Source organism: Aphis gossypii, chromosome 2, assembly GCF_020184175.1.
Source record: "Aphis gossypii isolate Hap1 chromosome 2, ASM2018417v2, whole genome shotgun sequence".
In the NCBI taxonomy this organism is placed as follows: domain Eukaryota; kingdom Metazoa; phylum Arthropoda; class Insecta; order Hemiptera; family Aphididae; genus Aphis; species Aphis gossypii.
The window spans coordinates 84,127,859-84,143,758 of record NC_065531.1 but is presented as its reverse complement, the minus strand read 5'-3'; the positions used below and the strand labels follow the sequence as shown (position 1 = coordinate 84,143,758).

The 15,900-nt window shown below is 33.9% G+C and overlaps 2 protein-coding genes across 4 annotated transcripts in view; both read right to left on the bottom strand.

Moving 5' to 3' along the window:
• Positions 1-15,900, bottom strand: part of LOC114126851 (lysine-specific histone demethylase 1A) — a 378,425-nt gene that overhangs the window by 213,243 nt on the left and 149,282 nt on the right. The gene's annotated exons all lie outside the window — the stretch shown is intronic.
• LOC126549697 (uncharacterized) overlaps positions 12,288-15,900 on the bottom strand; it is a 74,483-nt gene continuing 70,870 nt past the window's right edge. For both annotated transcript variants that reach the window (XM_050199768.1, XM_050199767.1), the window contains exon 2: positions 12,288-14,736. In XM_050199768.1, the coding sequence (XP_050055725.1) occupies positions 12,900-14,736 (1,837 nt within the window). In that variant the 3' untranslated portion in view covers positions 12,288-12,899. The remainder of the gene's footprint in view (positions 14,737-15,900) is intronic.

Here is a 15,900-nt window from a genome sequence, read left to right as displayed (position 1 = left end):
TATTACATTATTACATTAATAGCATCTATGAGAGAATTCATAAAAGCGTAAGTTTAATGTATAGGTACGTCTAACAGTTCTAACTAACAGTGAGTTATATTATGCTTCTAAGTTCTATACCATATTGTATAAGTAACTACCTGTATTTAATATCTCACTGCTATTACGTATAATATACTAGGCACATTCTATAGCTCAACATTAAAATGTCTATATTTTTAATAAAAACGAATATTTGGATTTTTGAAATTTCTAAAGTCTGAATGAGAACGATTGAGCAAATGTGAAATGGAATAACGAATAACAATAAAAGTAACAATTTAAATTTAAACTAAAATTGAATAATACAAAATGTAATTAACAACAACTGCAAGTAAGGAAAATTTATTTATTTTATTATTGCTCTACAAGCTACAATGGAATGGGCCTATTTCAATTAATTAAAGATATTCAATTACTTGTATATTTTATTGAACGATAATTTTATTTGGAATATTAGAAAAAAAAATAAATAAGTATTGATTTATACATTTTATACTGATTCATAAGAAGGCGGGGGTGGAAGATATAAAAAATTTCTAGTTCTCACCCAAAAATAACGTTTTACACGCCACTTATGTATATATAATATAATATATTATAATTTATACTCGAGTATATATTTATCACAGTACACATTATACAGTTTTATCGGTTTTCATCGCAAGATTGACGTTTAAAGCGTTTACAATGACAAAACAAATTCAAACCGAAGTACGAATTCGGAATCTTTGATCTCAATACATAGAAGCAGACAGCCACTTGTTCTTATAAAACCAGACGGATGTTTTTTTTTTCATTAAGAACAAAAAGGCGAAAAGAATCTCGCGAATTCTGCCGTGTCGTCGTCGGCAAGTGAATATTACGCGTACGCCGTACATGTCAAACAAGAGACAATCGCCAGTGTCCATACATACATACATACATACACGTTGTATATTGTAAATTATACTGCTCTGTACACCATTGAACCGTCCTTAACACATGTTCGCCGCTGTAATTCCGCATCTAAGCGAACGGTCGAAAAAAAAAAAGCAAATAATAATAATAATAAAAAGTCGTTCGTGGTTTCAGGGCACAGCCGGAGCGCGCGCATCACACCACACAAGATAGGCGAACCGAACCACGTCCCGTGACATTACTACATTGAATGTAAATTTGCACGTAATATAGGTATATAAGTGCGACGACGGAGGCGCTCTGAAAATACCGGCACAATCGAAAACGTTATCGCGGTCGCTGCCATTATACGAAAGTCTATACGTACCTACCTATAATAATATATAATATACGGTCAAAACTGTAGTTACGCGGAGGTGAAAATGAAATTTTCTTTTAAAGACAACACACATCGCCAGCAAGCTCGGTCGTGTGACCATATAAAATAATAACATATTATACAGAACGCTTCACCGTCCGTTGCAGTTGTGGCTGCTTACCAACCGAGTTGTTCCGAAATGTTTCCAGCAATTTATTAATTGAGTCCGTGTTGTAAACTAACTGAACCACGTCAAACTTTCAAAAAAAACCTTTCTTTCCGTTATTTACACAAAAAAAAAAATTGAATAGGTAAGTTATACGGTTAAAAATGTTTGACATTTAGAGTGAAAAGCCATAAATCTACAGTTAAAGACGCTCACGCATTTCAATAGGATAATAATATGAACTTTATGCTATGTGATTTTCTAAAACATGACGAGTAAGATATTTTATTCCAATTCAACGATCTCCGGAACTAATTTTTCATATTTTACTTTTCTCTATAACGCAGATTGCAGACTCAATTAGTATCTTTTCTCCGTTCATGTGTGGGGCTCGAATATATAAGTTGCATATTATATAATAACTACACGGGTACTTGATGATGATGAAAAACGTTTGTTTCAAAGGAAAAATATTCATAAAGACGACCGTACCACTCACAATAATATGAGTACACATTATAGTACATAGTAGTTGTAGGCGGGGTGCTTTTTAAACGAATGTCGCGACCGGCCGGCGATAGACATCGTGAAGCCGCGCATTTTTCGATATACGGTGGGGAAAATACGCGCGTTACGTGTGGATTATAATTACGCCGGGAGGAGAAAAAAATAATACAACTACATTTTTCGAATTCTAAAAGATTAACGGCGACAGTGAAACGTGTATATATACGTACGGCCGCGCGCTGATAACGAGATAAAAACGTACGACGGCTGCGGCGGACATAATATAATATATAATATAAATGCAGCTGAAGCCGACGCTGCCACTGCACACATGGTATACGTAGGTGACACTGGACGTCATGTAATTTTATTCACAAGCGCGTATATATGTATAATTTTATAATAATATATTATGCGAGAAGCCGCTTGATGTGTATTTATAATATCTTTATCCCGCGACGTTCTTGTCTTAGAATGCGGACGACGAATAGGAACGAAAAGAATATTATTATAATATGATCAAAACGAACGTGTAATAATAGTAATTTGTGCAGCACCCAGCTTTGCACCCGCAGCAGCAGTGGTGATTATAATATAGTAAACGAAGCGAATTAATTCTGATGCCGAGTGTCCTCCCACGTATATAGTTAGATGCGTATGAGATGTCGCAGAGTTCATTTTATATTATGTTACACGCCACGAAATATATTATACAACGATATATATGCACACTATATGAGGGAATTAATTAGTCGATTCGAAGACGATTTAAGGCCGTATTTTTTTTTTGTAGGTGTGTGTTGAGGGGGGGGGCTAACCATGAGATTTTGGAAAACGACCACTTCTTAACAGAATGAAAAAATGCATAGTACTGTTGTAAGAATAATATTAATTATTTTTCTGATGTGAATTCGTAGTTAAGCGTACGTTACACACTTATATGATCTGCAATATTCGAAATCCTGGCAATCCATCAAAGGCCCAAATAACACATTGGGTTAGGTCGGTTGATATTATAATACTGAGTTAGGTTATGTAGTAAACCTTATTAAAGCGTGTTCGAAACACACGGTCTCGAGGTCTCCGATGAGATCGATTCGATGCACCGCGTATAAAGTCACACGAGAATAAAAAAAACAAACAAACCGATTTTTAAACAGGGTGGTCCACGGCGATTTACTGCCATCTCGTACAAGTCAAATGAAAAAACTAGAAAACACGTGGGCACTCCTGTATATGGGTCAAAATAAGAAATAATATTGTCTGAGTCCTTATATGTATATATATATACACACAGACACTTGAAATAGTACGTTTTTAATCGGTTCGCCGAGATTATAACGCATTATATGTTTCATCGCCCGTAACCATAAAAATAAAACATTGTAAAAAACCGTATACACTATACACGGTTTAAATATATATATATTAAATAAATCTGTGTGTGTGAATAAACGGCGGTACGTCTCGAGAGGATTTATGGTAAAGAGACGTGTTCAAACAATATTACAGTGTCAATCACAACGTGACTAATTGTTTTCAGGCCGTCGGAGAACAATAATTATTATTGTTCGACCCGTCCAGAGATTCTCAAGACTAAATCGACGGTCAAGCGTCCTCCTATCACAGGCCCGAGCGCAATAATATTACATATAATTACATAAATAATATTATATGTTATGCTGCACACGCGACTCCTTTGCGTGACACCACGCCCACTCGATAACTGCGTTTATAATAATATATTTTCTCTTTATACCAACGACGGAATTGAATTTTTGATTTCTCTTCAATCAGAAATAAAAAAGGTACGTCTGAGAAAACACGGAATCCGCGTCGCAGCTAGTACAAGAACTGGGTCATTATATGTTTTTGGTGCGGATCTGAGGGCTAAGCTCCTGGAATAACAAGACTAAATACACTCCCGGTATTATCTGTAGTATAAGGTCAATGAGAGGAAATAATCACATTCACTATAATCCTAAATGACTATAATATACATGCTAAGCATGTTTATACCCATCTTTTCATTTATTTAGTTTTATACTATCTAAGAAATGTTTTGGGGTGATACAAACTTAACAAAAACCTATCTCTTTCGCTGTAAATAATCTGTTAAACTAATGAATTTTTTTAAATGTTTATCAGTAAAATATGGTGTTTCTCATTAGTAAAAAATAAATCAAAATCCACTCCTTAATTTGAATAAAAAATCTATTTTAATTATTTTAAAATACAGTCTGATGGGTATAGTTAAAATTTCTCAAAAATTAAAATTAAATAAACTATTAAAATAAAAATTGGGGTGAGTACGCTTATCGTGGCAAATGAATACCCCGTTCAGGCAACAAGCCTATATATTTGTAGGGGTAGACTTAATGTCATAATTCTCTGCAACGGCGTCAAGCATTTTAATTAAAATAATTATATATAGAAAAAAAAACAGATTAATACTTTAAAGTGGTAGAGAAGGGAAAACAGCGGAGCACTCGTACACGTCTACAACAGCGCCCTTGCTATAATATTATATTAAAATATTGTGCAATATCCGAGAATCCGAAAAAGGGGGAAATTCGCACAATGATTTGTGTATACACGACATCTGCAGCGCGACTAAAGATTACGGGACAGTGGCTGCGCATATAACTATATAAGACGCAAGTATCTAATTAGATGTACCTACACTCGTATATACATTATACGAATCACGGTCGTCCCGCATACTGGAAACACAGTAAATAAATAATTAAACGACGGAGGCGAGCGCGTTGTATAAATCACCCGCGAATCGAGATCCACAGCCTTTGAAGCATGTGCGGTTTCCAACAGACTTAACAGTCCCCCCCCAAGTACGGGTGTTTCTACCGATATATTATATCATTTTTATGTGCTCACCGTCGACGACTCGTGCTACTGTGTACAAGGCGTATAATATTTTCAAGTATAAAGTGTACATATTGGTGTATATACGTACACGTATGTTCAGGGCAAACCTGAAGATGTACTTATACATAATATATTATATTATAATGATATACTGCGGCAGCGTGTTAAAAGTATATAATATAATATTATCCGTTTACGCGTGTTAGTGTTTTGAGCAGCAGCAGAGCAGAGAAACGACGAGAGAGGCGGGAGAGACGACGCTATTTTATAATATTATATATAATAATATATTATATTATATTCACTGACGGTGCGGAGGGAGGGAAAACCGATGCAAATCTCCGCAACAAATTTCCCGGCCGTTTTGTGTACATTATATACAATAATATGTATACATACGATATATACGCGTACAATATATAATGGACAATCTGGCGACATAAATAACGCCAACAGCGGCGGCAGCACGAGCAGGAGCAATCTCGCCGAAGATGTCGTAAAGGTTTACATTGTGCTGCGCGGTACACATACACATTTCCCTCCCGGTTAACCTATCCCGTAAGTCCGTAATACCTGCAGACATCACTTGCACGGGCGCGCGTGCAGACGTCGTCGTATTAATTGCGTAACGTAGGTATAGGTCGGGTAGGTACGCGTTTATGTATAATATATATACACTCATCGAAGCTGCATCTACGTACCGTATTATAATAAAATACGCACTGACTATACACTACTATTTTAGTATACATTATATAAAAGGTATAATATAATAAAATATAGCTGGTACCGTCGTTGGCTTTAGAACGAAATGAGATTATACGCCTGTAAAATCATTAGTAATACTTAAACATTATCATATGATTATTGTAACGTCGGATTTTATAATGAGGATTGCTTCTGATTTATAAGACTTAATAAGAAAAATCATTGAAAACACTCTACTGCGCGTGCGTTGGTCCGATTCTCGAGTACGGCTTTGTTGTTTGGAATCCGCATACTATATATACTTACGACTCTTACTCCAACAGAAAGAGTCCGAATAAGATTTTTGCGATTTGCCGGTTTTTTTATAGAATGTTCCACATGTACCTCACGACTGTGCACCATTTCCAAATCTCTTTAACCTCAACTCGCTATATAGCTTAACGCAGAGAATGTTGAAACTTACATTCTTTTATGGCTTATTAAATAGTAATTCTCCTTACTTCTTATCTCTATTGAACTTTAAAGTTCCAACATGACAAACCAGGTCTGACATTCCTTTTTTAATTCCTACTGTATACTGTATTTTCAACGAACCAATAAAATGTATTAAGTTAAATGCAAATGTGAACTTTTGTATGTCCTTAAATTATTTTATATAGTAAATATTGTATTATTTTTAAACTAAAACGTAAAAAATGTATTGGGAAATCTGAAGAAATCCAAATAATTCGTAGATTTCAAAATATTATTTGTCAGTGGCTGATACTAAAACATATAATACAATACGTATAGAACGTATAAACACGAAAATTATAATTATATTTTCTCAAAATATACAAAGTGTCCATATCCATAATGGGTTTACGGTTGTACGAGTACAATCATCATCATTTGTTGCAACGACATTCGTTAAACCAAATAATCCGTCAAAATCTTGATTTAATATTCAAAGTTCAATTGTTCAGATTTCATTACCATTATTCCTACAAGCTGAATGGATGGGCGCTGCTGCAGGTGCGTAGGAATTATACCAACGTATAAGGAGTTATCAAAACTCTACCCATTTAAACGGACTGAATACACTATAAATCATAATTATTGTCGTTCGGTATAATTAAACGTCCCTATATTATATGCTATATATACATAGATACGACATTAATATATTTAATGCATGTACAAACCTCCGTAATCGGTAATGATATAAAATATTTATACATCGGAATGTATATAACAAGTCGGGCCGACTTAAGTAAGCCGGTCAAGATGGGGGAGGGGGTGTTATTACGGAATTCGGGTCTAGCGAATATACAATATGTACTGCAGAGTGTATTTGTGAACAATTTATATTTCCTAGATATTATACATAATATAGAAAGACGAACGGGGCCGAACGATATTAGTGTATGTGTATAGTTATATTGAACGCGTCGGGTTGTGTATATATATACGATGATAATATATGCATAATATAATACGTCTTGCCGCCGGGTCGAGAGCAATATGAGTGTCGGGTTAACACACTCCACGTTTTATTTTTTTAATTTTATAACGATTTATATATCGAGAGGTGGCGGTGGTGTACAAATATTATGAAAAAGAGAGACACAGAGAGACGGATGGACGTATTTAGAATCGCGGCGGCTTGATCACACTACATACATATATATTATATATAAAGATTCCGCCGTGTCTCGCATAAACGCGAGTCTTATCCGTCTTCCGATTTGTATAATAACATTGAGCACACAATAGAAACCCGACAACAGGTCGCACGTTCGCGAAACGGCGCGGAAAATATAAACGTTTTTTTTTTCGCGTTTATTTTTCTCGTTACCGAATTAAAAACGGCGATAAATCATCACATTAAATAATATAAATTATATTATATTATAGTCCCGCGCCGCCAAACTAGTCCCGATATTCCGTGGGTGGGGAGTGTGTATACACGCGCGGATTGTTGTCTGCGGGAGAGTATACGAGGTCGGTGGGCAGAGGTAATCGGATTAACGTTATTATAATAATATTTGATCGTACACTACATTATCATCACAGATTTTAATTACGAATATCACGGTATATACGCGTTAAACATTATTGTAATGACTCCGTTCTTAATTAAGTGTGTCTTTCTCGTGTTAACTCACGATATTCTCGGGCTTCAAATTATGTATTTACAATATACACGCATACGTGTACAGTCACAAAAATACCGACGACCGGGTATATACCACAGGTGGTATTTCGATATTTTCACGTATACATGTAATATATAAAATAACGGTAAACGTCCGACCAATCGGTTACGTCGAATATAATATGCACTACCGGCCGGGTATGGACATTTTCGTGCTGCAACTAAACAAAAGACAATCGCAACAATATGGACAATGTCCTTCTGCAGGGTCTAATTCAAAAGTCCCGTTCGTTTTACATTATCAAAGGGATACCTCGTCCTCCCATTGACAATGTTTAAACCGAGGTCGACCGTTACTGTCCGCTATTGGAATTTGTATTATTGTTATTTTTATTTTAATGTACACGTTTTGACGTTTTCGAACAGAACTACGCGATAAATATAGGTACTTTTGTGATCCAATACCCTTCTTATTATTGCGTTATTTTCCCTTTTGACCATTACTCTTATTTGGATACGTCTTGATCACACGAATTGCAAATATTATATTGATTCCATACATAGTCTTATATAGACACGTGTAATATCTGTCGGTGTTTATTGCATTTTTCGTTTTTCAATCCGAGAAAAAAGTCCGTCACGAATGAAATATCAAATAACAATTGCGATTAATATATAACTGTTTAACGAAATAATATATACCTAGTATAACTTATCTGAGACGGCACACAACGTATATTAATTTCAAATAAATAATATAACCATATTGTATATATATATACTATATATTTTGCAGTTAAAATTTAATTTGAATAAAATAAACGATGTTATTACAGTTCCTTTACAAGAAAAACAAAATTAAAATGGAGAACAATATATAAATAAACACAATTCATTATTCTGCGAGTACAACACTAAAATTAATTTAATACGAATAATATAAAAATTGAGTTTGAAGTTCTTTATTAAGTATATATTATTATATCGCATATTAATAACAAAGTTATGAACTATCGCAGCAAACAATATTATATAAACCATTGTACTTTCGCTATTGTTAACTCGATTGCGAAAAAGGTCGTTTTTTTTTTTTTTATTAATAATAGTCATAATGACACCATTACTCGGAATACAATGTAAAATATTATTTTATGTGTTTTTGTTTATTCACATACGCGTTTAGAATAAAATATGCATAATCAGATCACCGGACGCGTTGTGTATAAATTGTGCAGTGAGTATCGTATTCGTAATAATGTATACGTTAAAATATATTAAACGATGGTCCGAAAACAAGAGGCAACGAGATATTATATAATAATATACCTATGCAAATCAATCCAGAACGTTTACAAAATCAAATTAATTTTTTCCTTAAACGTTGCAGTGTTGTAGGCACCTATACACGGCCGTCTCAAAGATACCGCTGAGATTAGAGTTATTTGTTGGTCGTTTTTTTTTTTTTTCATTCTTTTTCTGAAACATATTTACTTTGACCGGATCGCGGTCGTCGTCGCAGCTGCAGTCGCCGTGACGTCCGATCGACTGTGATAACAGCGGCGGCCCGTCGTCAGAACTCGGAAGACCTAACCCGTGAATGCGAACCAGTTTGCCGGCGGACCCTACGGTCATCTGTGTATTATGTTTTATCATTACGTGCCCCAAAGAAGTCATGAGTCATCGCCGCGCGCGCACGCACACAGTACACACACACCAATAGCTCTGCAGTGTTGTCCCACGGTCCGCGAGCCGAGGTATATATATATATTATTGTATATTATGCGTGTAATACGTTCGTGTGTGACAGGTCTAATCCGTTACACACGGGTGGACGAAGATGGCGAGAAGGACACCGTGTACACAGAAGAGAAAAAATGTTTAAAAAAAAAAATGCGTCAACAACAAAAACAAAAACGAAACCGAGAAGTGGAATACTGGTGACTAAAAAAATTTACAACTCTGTAGCCAGAGAAAACGACGACGTAGAATACGTACGTGTGTGTGTGTCATATAATATGCGATATTATAGGGAGCATTGTTATTCTAGTCGTTTACACTAGAAAACGATTTATTGTGACCGTCGTCGCATCTTTTCGCAGCATCTTCACCCTGTACATATATATATGATATACATAATATAGAGAGTCTGCGCTGCACACTTTGCCCGAACACCGCACACATTCATCCGGTACGTCGTGAACGATATCTATAAATATTTGTGAAGGCGAAACAACACGCTCGTACCTACACGGTATACATACGGCCTCCCATTGCACCATAAGAAAAATATATATTTATTATATTATATATACGTTTTTTAAATGTTAATCAGTTCATACCGAGTGCCACCCGCCACCGTTTCCTCTCGTACCTACACACACACACATATAATATAATATAATATATGTATTATATTATTATACTCGCAGTCGCTTTTGTGCACGCACGTCGTATGGGCTGAAGAAGAAGAGTGTGTTTGTATTCAAATGTTCCGGCCGAGTATTTTTTTCCTTCTGTCCTCCGCACTCCTACCTCCGCGTTCACTCTTATTATTATTTATAATTCTTTATTACGTTCTGCGATGACGGAGTTTTTCGACTATAATATAAAACGAAAGCGTCTTTGTAATACGCGTACCACAACACAGCGGCGAGCGGACTGCGGAACAACGAATCGCGCGCGCTTAGTCCCGAGGATTGTACGTAGGCAAATATCGTGTACACAACGTCGCAATTCGCGTTTGGATCCACAAAACGATCCTAATTTTAATTGCAAATGTACATTTAAATCGTTTAACGTCTACACGTGTACTATTATAATATTCTATGATAGCCGAAGACGTACGCCTGAGATTTAAATTAAAAATTGATTTAATAGTTGTTATTTTTGTTGTAAGTCGTGTCAGGTCGCTTATTGTGTATTTTAAACACAAATAAACGGATAAATAATTTTTAATTTTATGATTTAGTTGACATGGATATTATATTATATTATATTGACGATAAAAACGACCTATACCAATAGCATACATTTTTAACAAAATTATTAGTTATTATTGAAAACGATAATTAAAAGATTCACAATCACTGCTACCACTTATGTGGTAATTCAAATAATAGAATTAGTTAATTCTTATAGCTGAGTTAAGTTAAGATTTTTCTACATATTAATTTTAAACTTTTAAAGTTCAATAAATTGACTACACACACTAACGTTTAACTAATTAAATTATCGACGATTTAACTAAATTAAATCGAGTTGATTCTTGTCATTATAACTTATCCACCTTAGTTAATAGTTTAATACCTGCATGGTGAGACTGGAAAAAAAATATTCGATTCCACGTGTCATATAATAATAATGTCGTTATATTATTCATCAATCACACAGTGTTTAGATTAAGTATAGTTAGATCTGATTCGGGCAATCCGATAAAAAGAAACAAACAAATTAATGCCATTTACCAGACCTTGATTGAAGTGAAATATCAATCATATAATATTATATGTCTATTTATTATAATACATGAGATACTCCAGCTAGGACACTCTAAGACGAAATAGGTAGGTATTTACTTTTTTAGAAAAAGCTGGAAATTACTTGTGGACTTGTGCCAACCGACTGTTATCTTGAGGTTTATCTTTTTACCGTTATCACTGGTAAGCATGTTTTTTTGAACATTATCGAACAGTAAGTTGTGTTTAATATGCGTACCAATGTAAAAAATAATATTCAACAAATACACAGTAAAACGATTAATAATACGGGTCGAGTCATTATAATTTTAACTACCTATAAGTTTGTAGACGCCAGACGGATTTGAAATTCAAATATTATATGATCTGTAGATCGCATTCCTGAATATTTTGGTACAATATCTATATCTAAATTGATAATATACTATATACACAAGATGATTCACCTCCTTTAATTTTCCTTTCATTAAAATTCTCACTTGAGCATCCTTAGCGACCATATTGACATTTATTTAAATTGTTTATACAATATAGTAGTGAAGTAAGTAGTTATACAAACTTTTGTTAAATGAAAACCAACTTTATTTAATGTAAAAGTATTGTCAAGCAGATGATTTGTCGAAAATAATAATGAATCTAAATAAAACCTCAAACGAATAGTTTTTAAGTTATTCAAACATACAAATATAATATTAAGGATATTAGTCCTTAAAGACAGATTTATAAAATTATAAAATAGATTCGATATTGAATTGAATATTTTTTATATTCAGACGATTTGTATGAATTAAAAATATTTTTAAAAATGCATGGCTCTCATATCTCCACAATTATGGACCTATCCTAAGCTAAGTACACTAAGGTAAAATTGTTAAATGACTCGAAAACCTACTCGTTCGAAATTTCAATTCAATTCAAATGGGTATAATATGTAGTACATAGCCTATAGACATTTTCGAAAAATGTATTTATTTAACAACTTACGGGAAAAAAGTTTGATCCCGGTGTAGTGATCTCTCACTATCGTTTATAAATGAGTGCTTGACATCTGCAGTTGGATCAAGTTGTTGGGAAAAGATTACGGTTTTTAAAAGTGAGACAAAGACACAATGTTAATACAAGAGTTTATTAAAATTAAAGTTATAATTTGTTACAATAAAAACAAGTGTATAAGAATTTGAGGACAGCACGTTAAGTAGCTGCCCGAGAAAAAGTTAATCTTAGCAATTCGGACATAGACTAGCTCTATGCGAATGTGAAACTAATTCTAAATTTTAAGACGGACAGAGACCTGTATTTATATGGTTCTCTGTACCCCCTGGTTGTACATGATAGAGACTAGGAAATGGACAAAAAGGTGTGTTATAGAATGTTGTCATCGTAGCTGCAAAAGTGGTTTTGCGCCCAAGACACTTGACACTGGATTGGACTTGTTGTTGTGCTATTAAATCAAGGCGTGCGCATCTATGAATTATGTGCATGGCTTGATTGTCAAAAAGTGTTAAATAAAAGTCGTTTGTGACTGTGTTTTCCCATACGCTTTGATTCTTGGAAATTGCCATCAGAATTAATTGCGTATCGCTACGAGTATGCTAATAAAATATTTAAAAGCGAAGGACATTGTAGTACATGTAGATAAGTTAAAATAGAAAAGAAAAATAGTGAGACGACTCCGGCGGCTTACTACATTCCTCCCCTCGAAGCTGGAAGTCCCCGACTTTCTTACTTAAAACCGTAAGGTTGTAAATTTGCATAGTGGGGCTCCGGGCTATTTCTTGCTGTAAGTGGAAATTCAATTATGTCTTCGTTTTGATTTCTTGTTACTGGTGGATTAAGCTCTTGGCTTTCTTCTTGAGTATGTTCTGAAAATTGGGTTTTGCATTTTTCCGTTAATTTCGTCTTTATGCTGTGTATTATCATCAGTGTCATAATTATAGCGACAAAACTTATGGTTATATATAATGCATAGTTAAACATTTGTTGTATGTCTTGAATTTCCTTGATTTCTATGTTGATTTTGCTTTGACTGTCCAATTGATTTTTTGAGTTAGACACTAAGTGTAAGTCGTCCATGTTATTTGTTTTTACATGATAGTCTTTCATTAAACCGTTAGTCTCTGTTCGTGGTGAATATTGGTTACGATCTATTATTGATTTTGGATTAAAATCTGCGTATTCAGATCTGTAATCAATTTTTCCTGGTAATAATATGTCTCTTGTGGCGAAACCTTTGCAAGTTTCGTTTAAGTGTATTACTCCTACTCCTTCGATTGTATGGCTTGTTGATTCTTTGTCTTCATCACAGGTAACGAATAACACGTCATAGTTGGTTACGTATATCCATTCATTTTTGAATCTTTTTTTATGAAAGATAGTTGTACCGATTTGAACATGCATTACTTCACAATTGGTTGGAACTTTTGGTGGATCCTGTAATAGTAATACTTCGCATGTGGGTCTAATGTTACGAGGATGTAAAGGATTAATTTCAGGACATAATAGGAAGTCTCTAGCGTGTTTACAATGAGTATAGTAAAATTCATCATAGGTTGCATAATGTTCTTTAGACTTACTTATAGCTAGATACTTATTAATAGGTTTTATATAAACGCAATCGTTGCCAGTACATACTGGTACAGGTATTAAATTATATAAAATAAAATCATTTTGATAAATTAAAGGTAAAGAAATTATAAAAACTAGGTTGTCGTTAGCATAATAAATAGCAATATCTGAGAGTTTCACCAGTTCATAAATGTTAGTTATGATTAAGTCAGTGGGTAAATCAGTTCCCCCTGGTAATGATACTTTAATATCTTTAACGTGTTCTAATAACTCCTGTGGAGTTATTAAACTTGGGTGAATAACTCCTATCTTTGCTTGATGTATTATTTCTAGTAACGTATTTGTTTCCAATATATGTTTTGTAATTAATAGATTAACTTGTATAAAATGTTTTGTTAAGTAGTTTTTAACCTGTTGTTCATCTGTAATATTTGTTAATTCGTTTATTTCTAATGACATATTAACATATTTGTTTGTTCCTATATCATGGTTTAGTTGAACCACTTTAATTTGTTCTTTAATCAATTTAGATTGTGAGGTATTTTGTGCTACTCCTATGTTAAAGTTAAACTTTTTTATGCATTCTAAGTTACATATTCCATAAATTAACCTAGCTGCTTTTGCTGCGAATTTAAGAAGAGCATTACGTTTACTAATTACGTGTCCTATAGAATCTAAAACTTGTGTCTTTTGATGTTGTAAATTGTTAATTATGTCATCGGTTACAGTAAGTAGACCGTTACAGTTAAAGTTATCTGTTACTGGGTTATGCATATGTGTAACACATAATACTTTTGTTTTTTCAATCATAGTATTTATGTAGTCAAATTGTTCGTTATATTTAGTGAGACTAATATATGCAGTAAGGTCCCATTGAGAGGTTATAAGTTTCAACGGTCCGCGATTTTCGTAGTAGATACCGGAATGTTGAGTTAAATGTTCGTCTGTGAATCTTAATGTTCCCGACGTGAACGGTATCATTAACATTATTAGTCTGAAAGTTGTTTATGAAATTAATAAAACTGATTATTCATTTACTATATTGTTAAAGTAAATTGTTATGAACTACCTAATATCAGTTATTACTAAAAGAAAGTTGTATTTATATATAATATATATATTCCAAAAAGTAAAAATATTAAATAAAATTGTATTTAAGTAAAATAAAACCCAAAAATAATAAAAAAATATATAAAAAAAATATATACCCATTTCCATAAAAATAAATGCCAATATAAGCTGAGTTGGCTTAATAAAATAATGAATACGTATATTATATAAAGGAAATTTAACCACTGATGGCGTCATCTATCTGGACACTATATCTAAGTCGTAGATATCTAAACAGGCATCCAGACCAAATTACATCGGTTACGGGGTTATGTGCTTCTATGCACCCATGATCCCCTCCACAAGTTAGACCGTGTGCTTCTGTTAGACACAGCGCACGACCGTTTTTTGTTATATCTCCGATATAATGGGAAACTATAATTGTTTTTCCGTACAGTAGTTGTAAGTAAAATTTTCCGTTGGAGTCAACGTCCCATCCCCTCATTGAAAGAGCGATGTGCGGTGCCCCTAAAGCGTCAAGTATTTTGATGTCTGTACTACCCTCCCATAGTACGATCACATCGTAATTTTTTATTAAGTTAAGTATTTGTTTTTTGGTTAAGTTAGTTTCAGTTGAGTGGTCCGAGTCATATATCTGGGCAAGTACTGGGTACAATGTTTTGGGTTTGTCTTTGAAAATTCTTACTAAATGGTGAACCATGTCTTTCCATTCTTTTGGCGTAACCGCTCTATTTTCTTTTAGTAGCAACGCGCGCCCTTCCAGTTTCGTTACTAGACCTGGCGAGTGTCGACCCATTAATGCTCCTGATATAAGAATTAAGTTGTCGCGCCCTAGATTCGTAAACTCGAAATCCATGACTGCGTATTGAATACTATAATTCATTATCCACACAAAAAAAAAAATACTTATGTCAAAAAAAAAAAACAAAACACACAAAAAAAAAATAATAATAAAAATAAAATGAAGTAGAAATAGAAAATTAAATGAAAATAATAGACAGAAGGAAACAGATTGAGAGGTTTAGAACAAGACTAGATTACAGAAACGTAAGTCTAACATAGTCAAATATGTCTGTTGCGTCTTCGG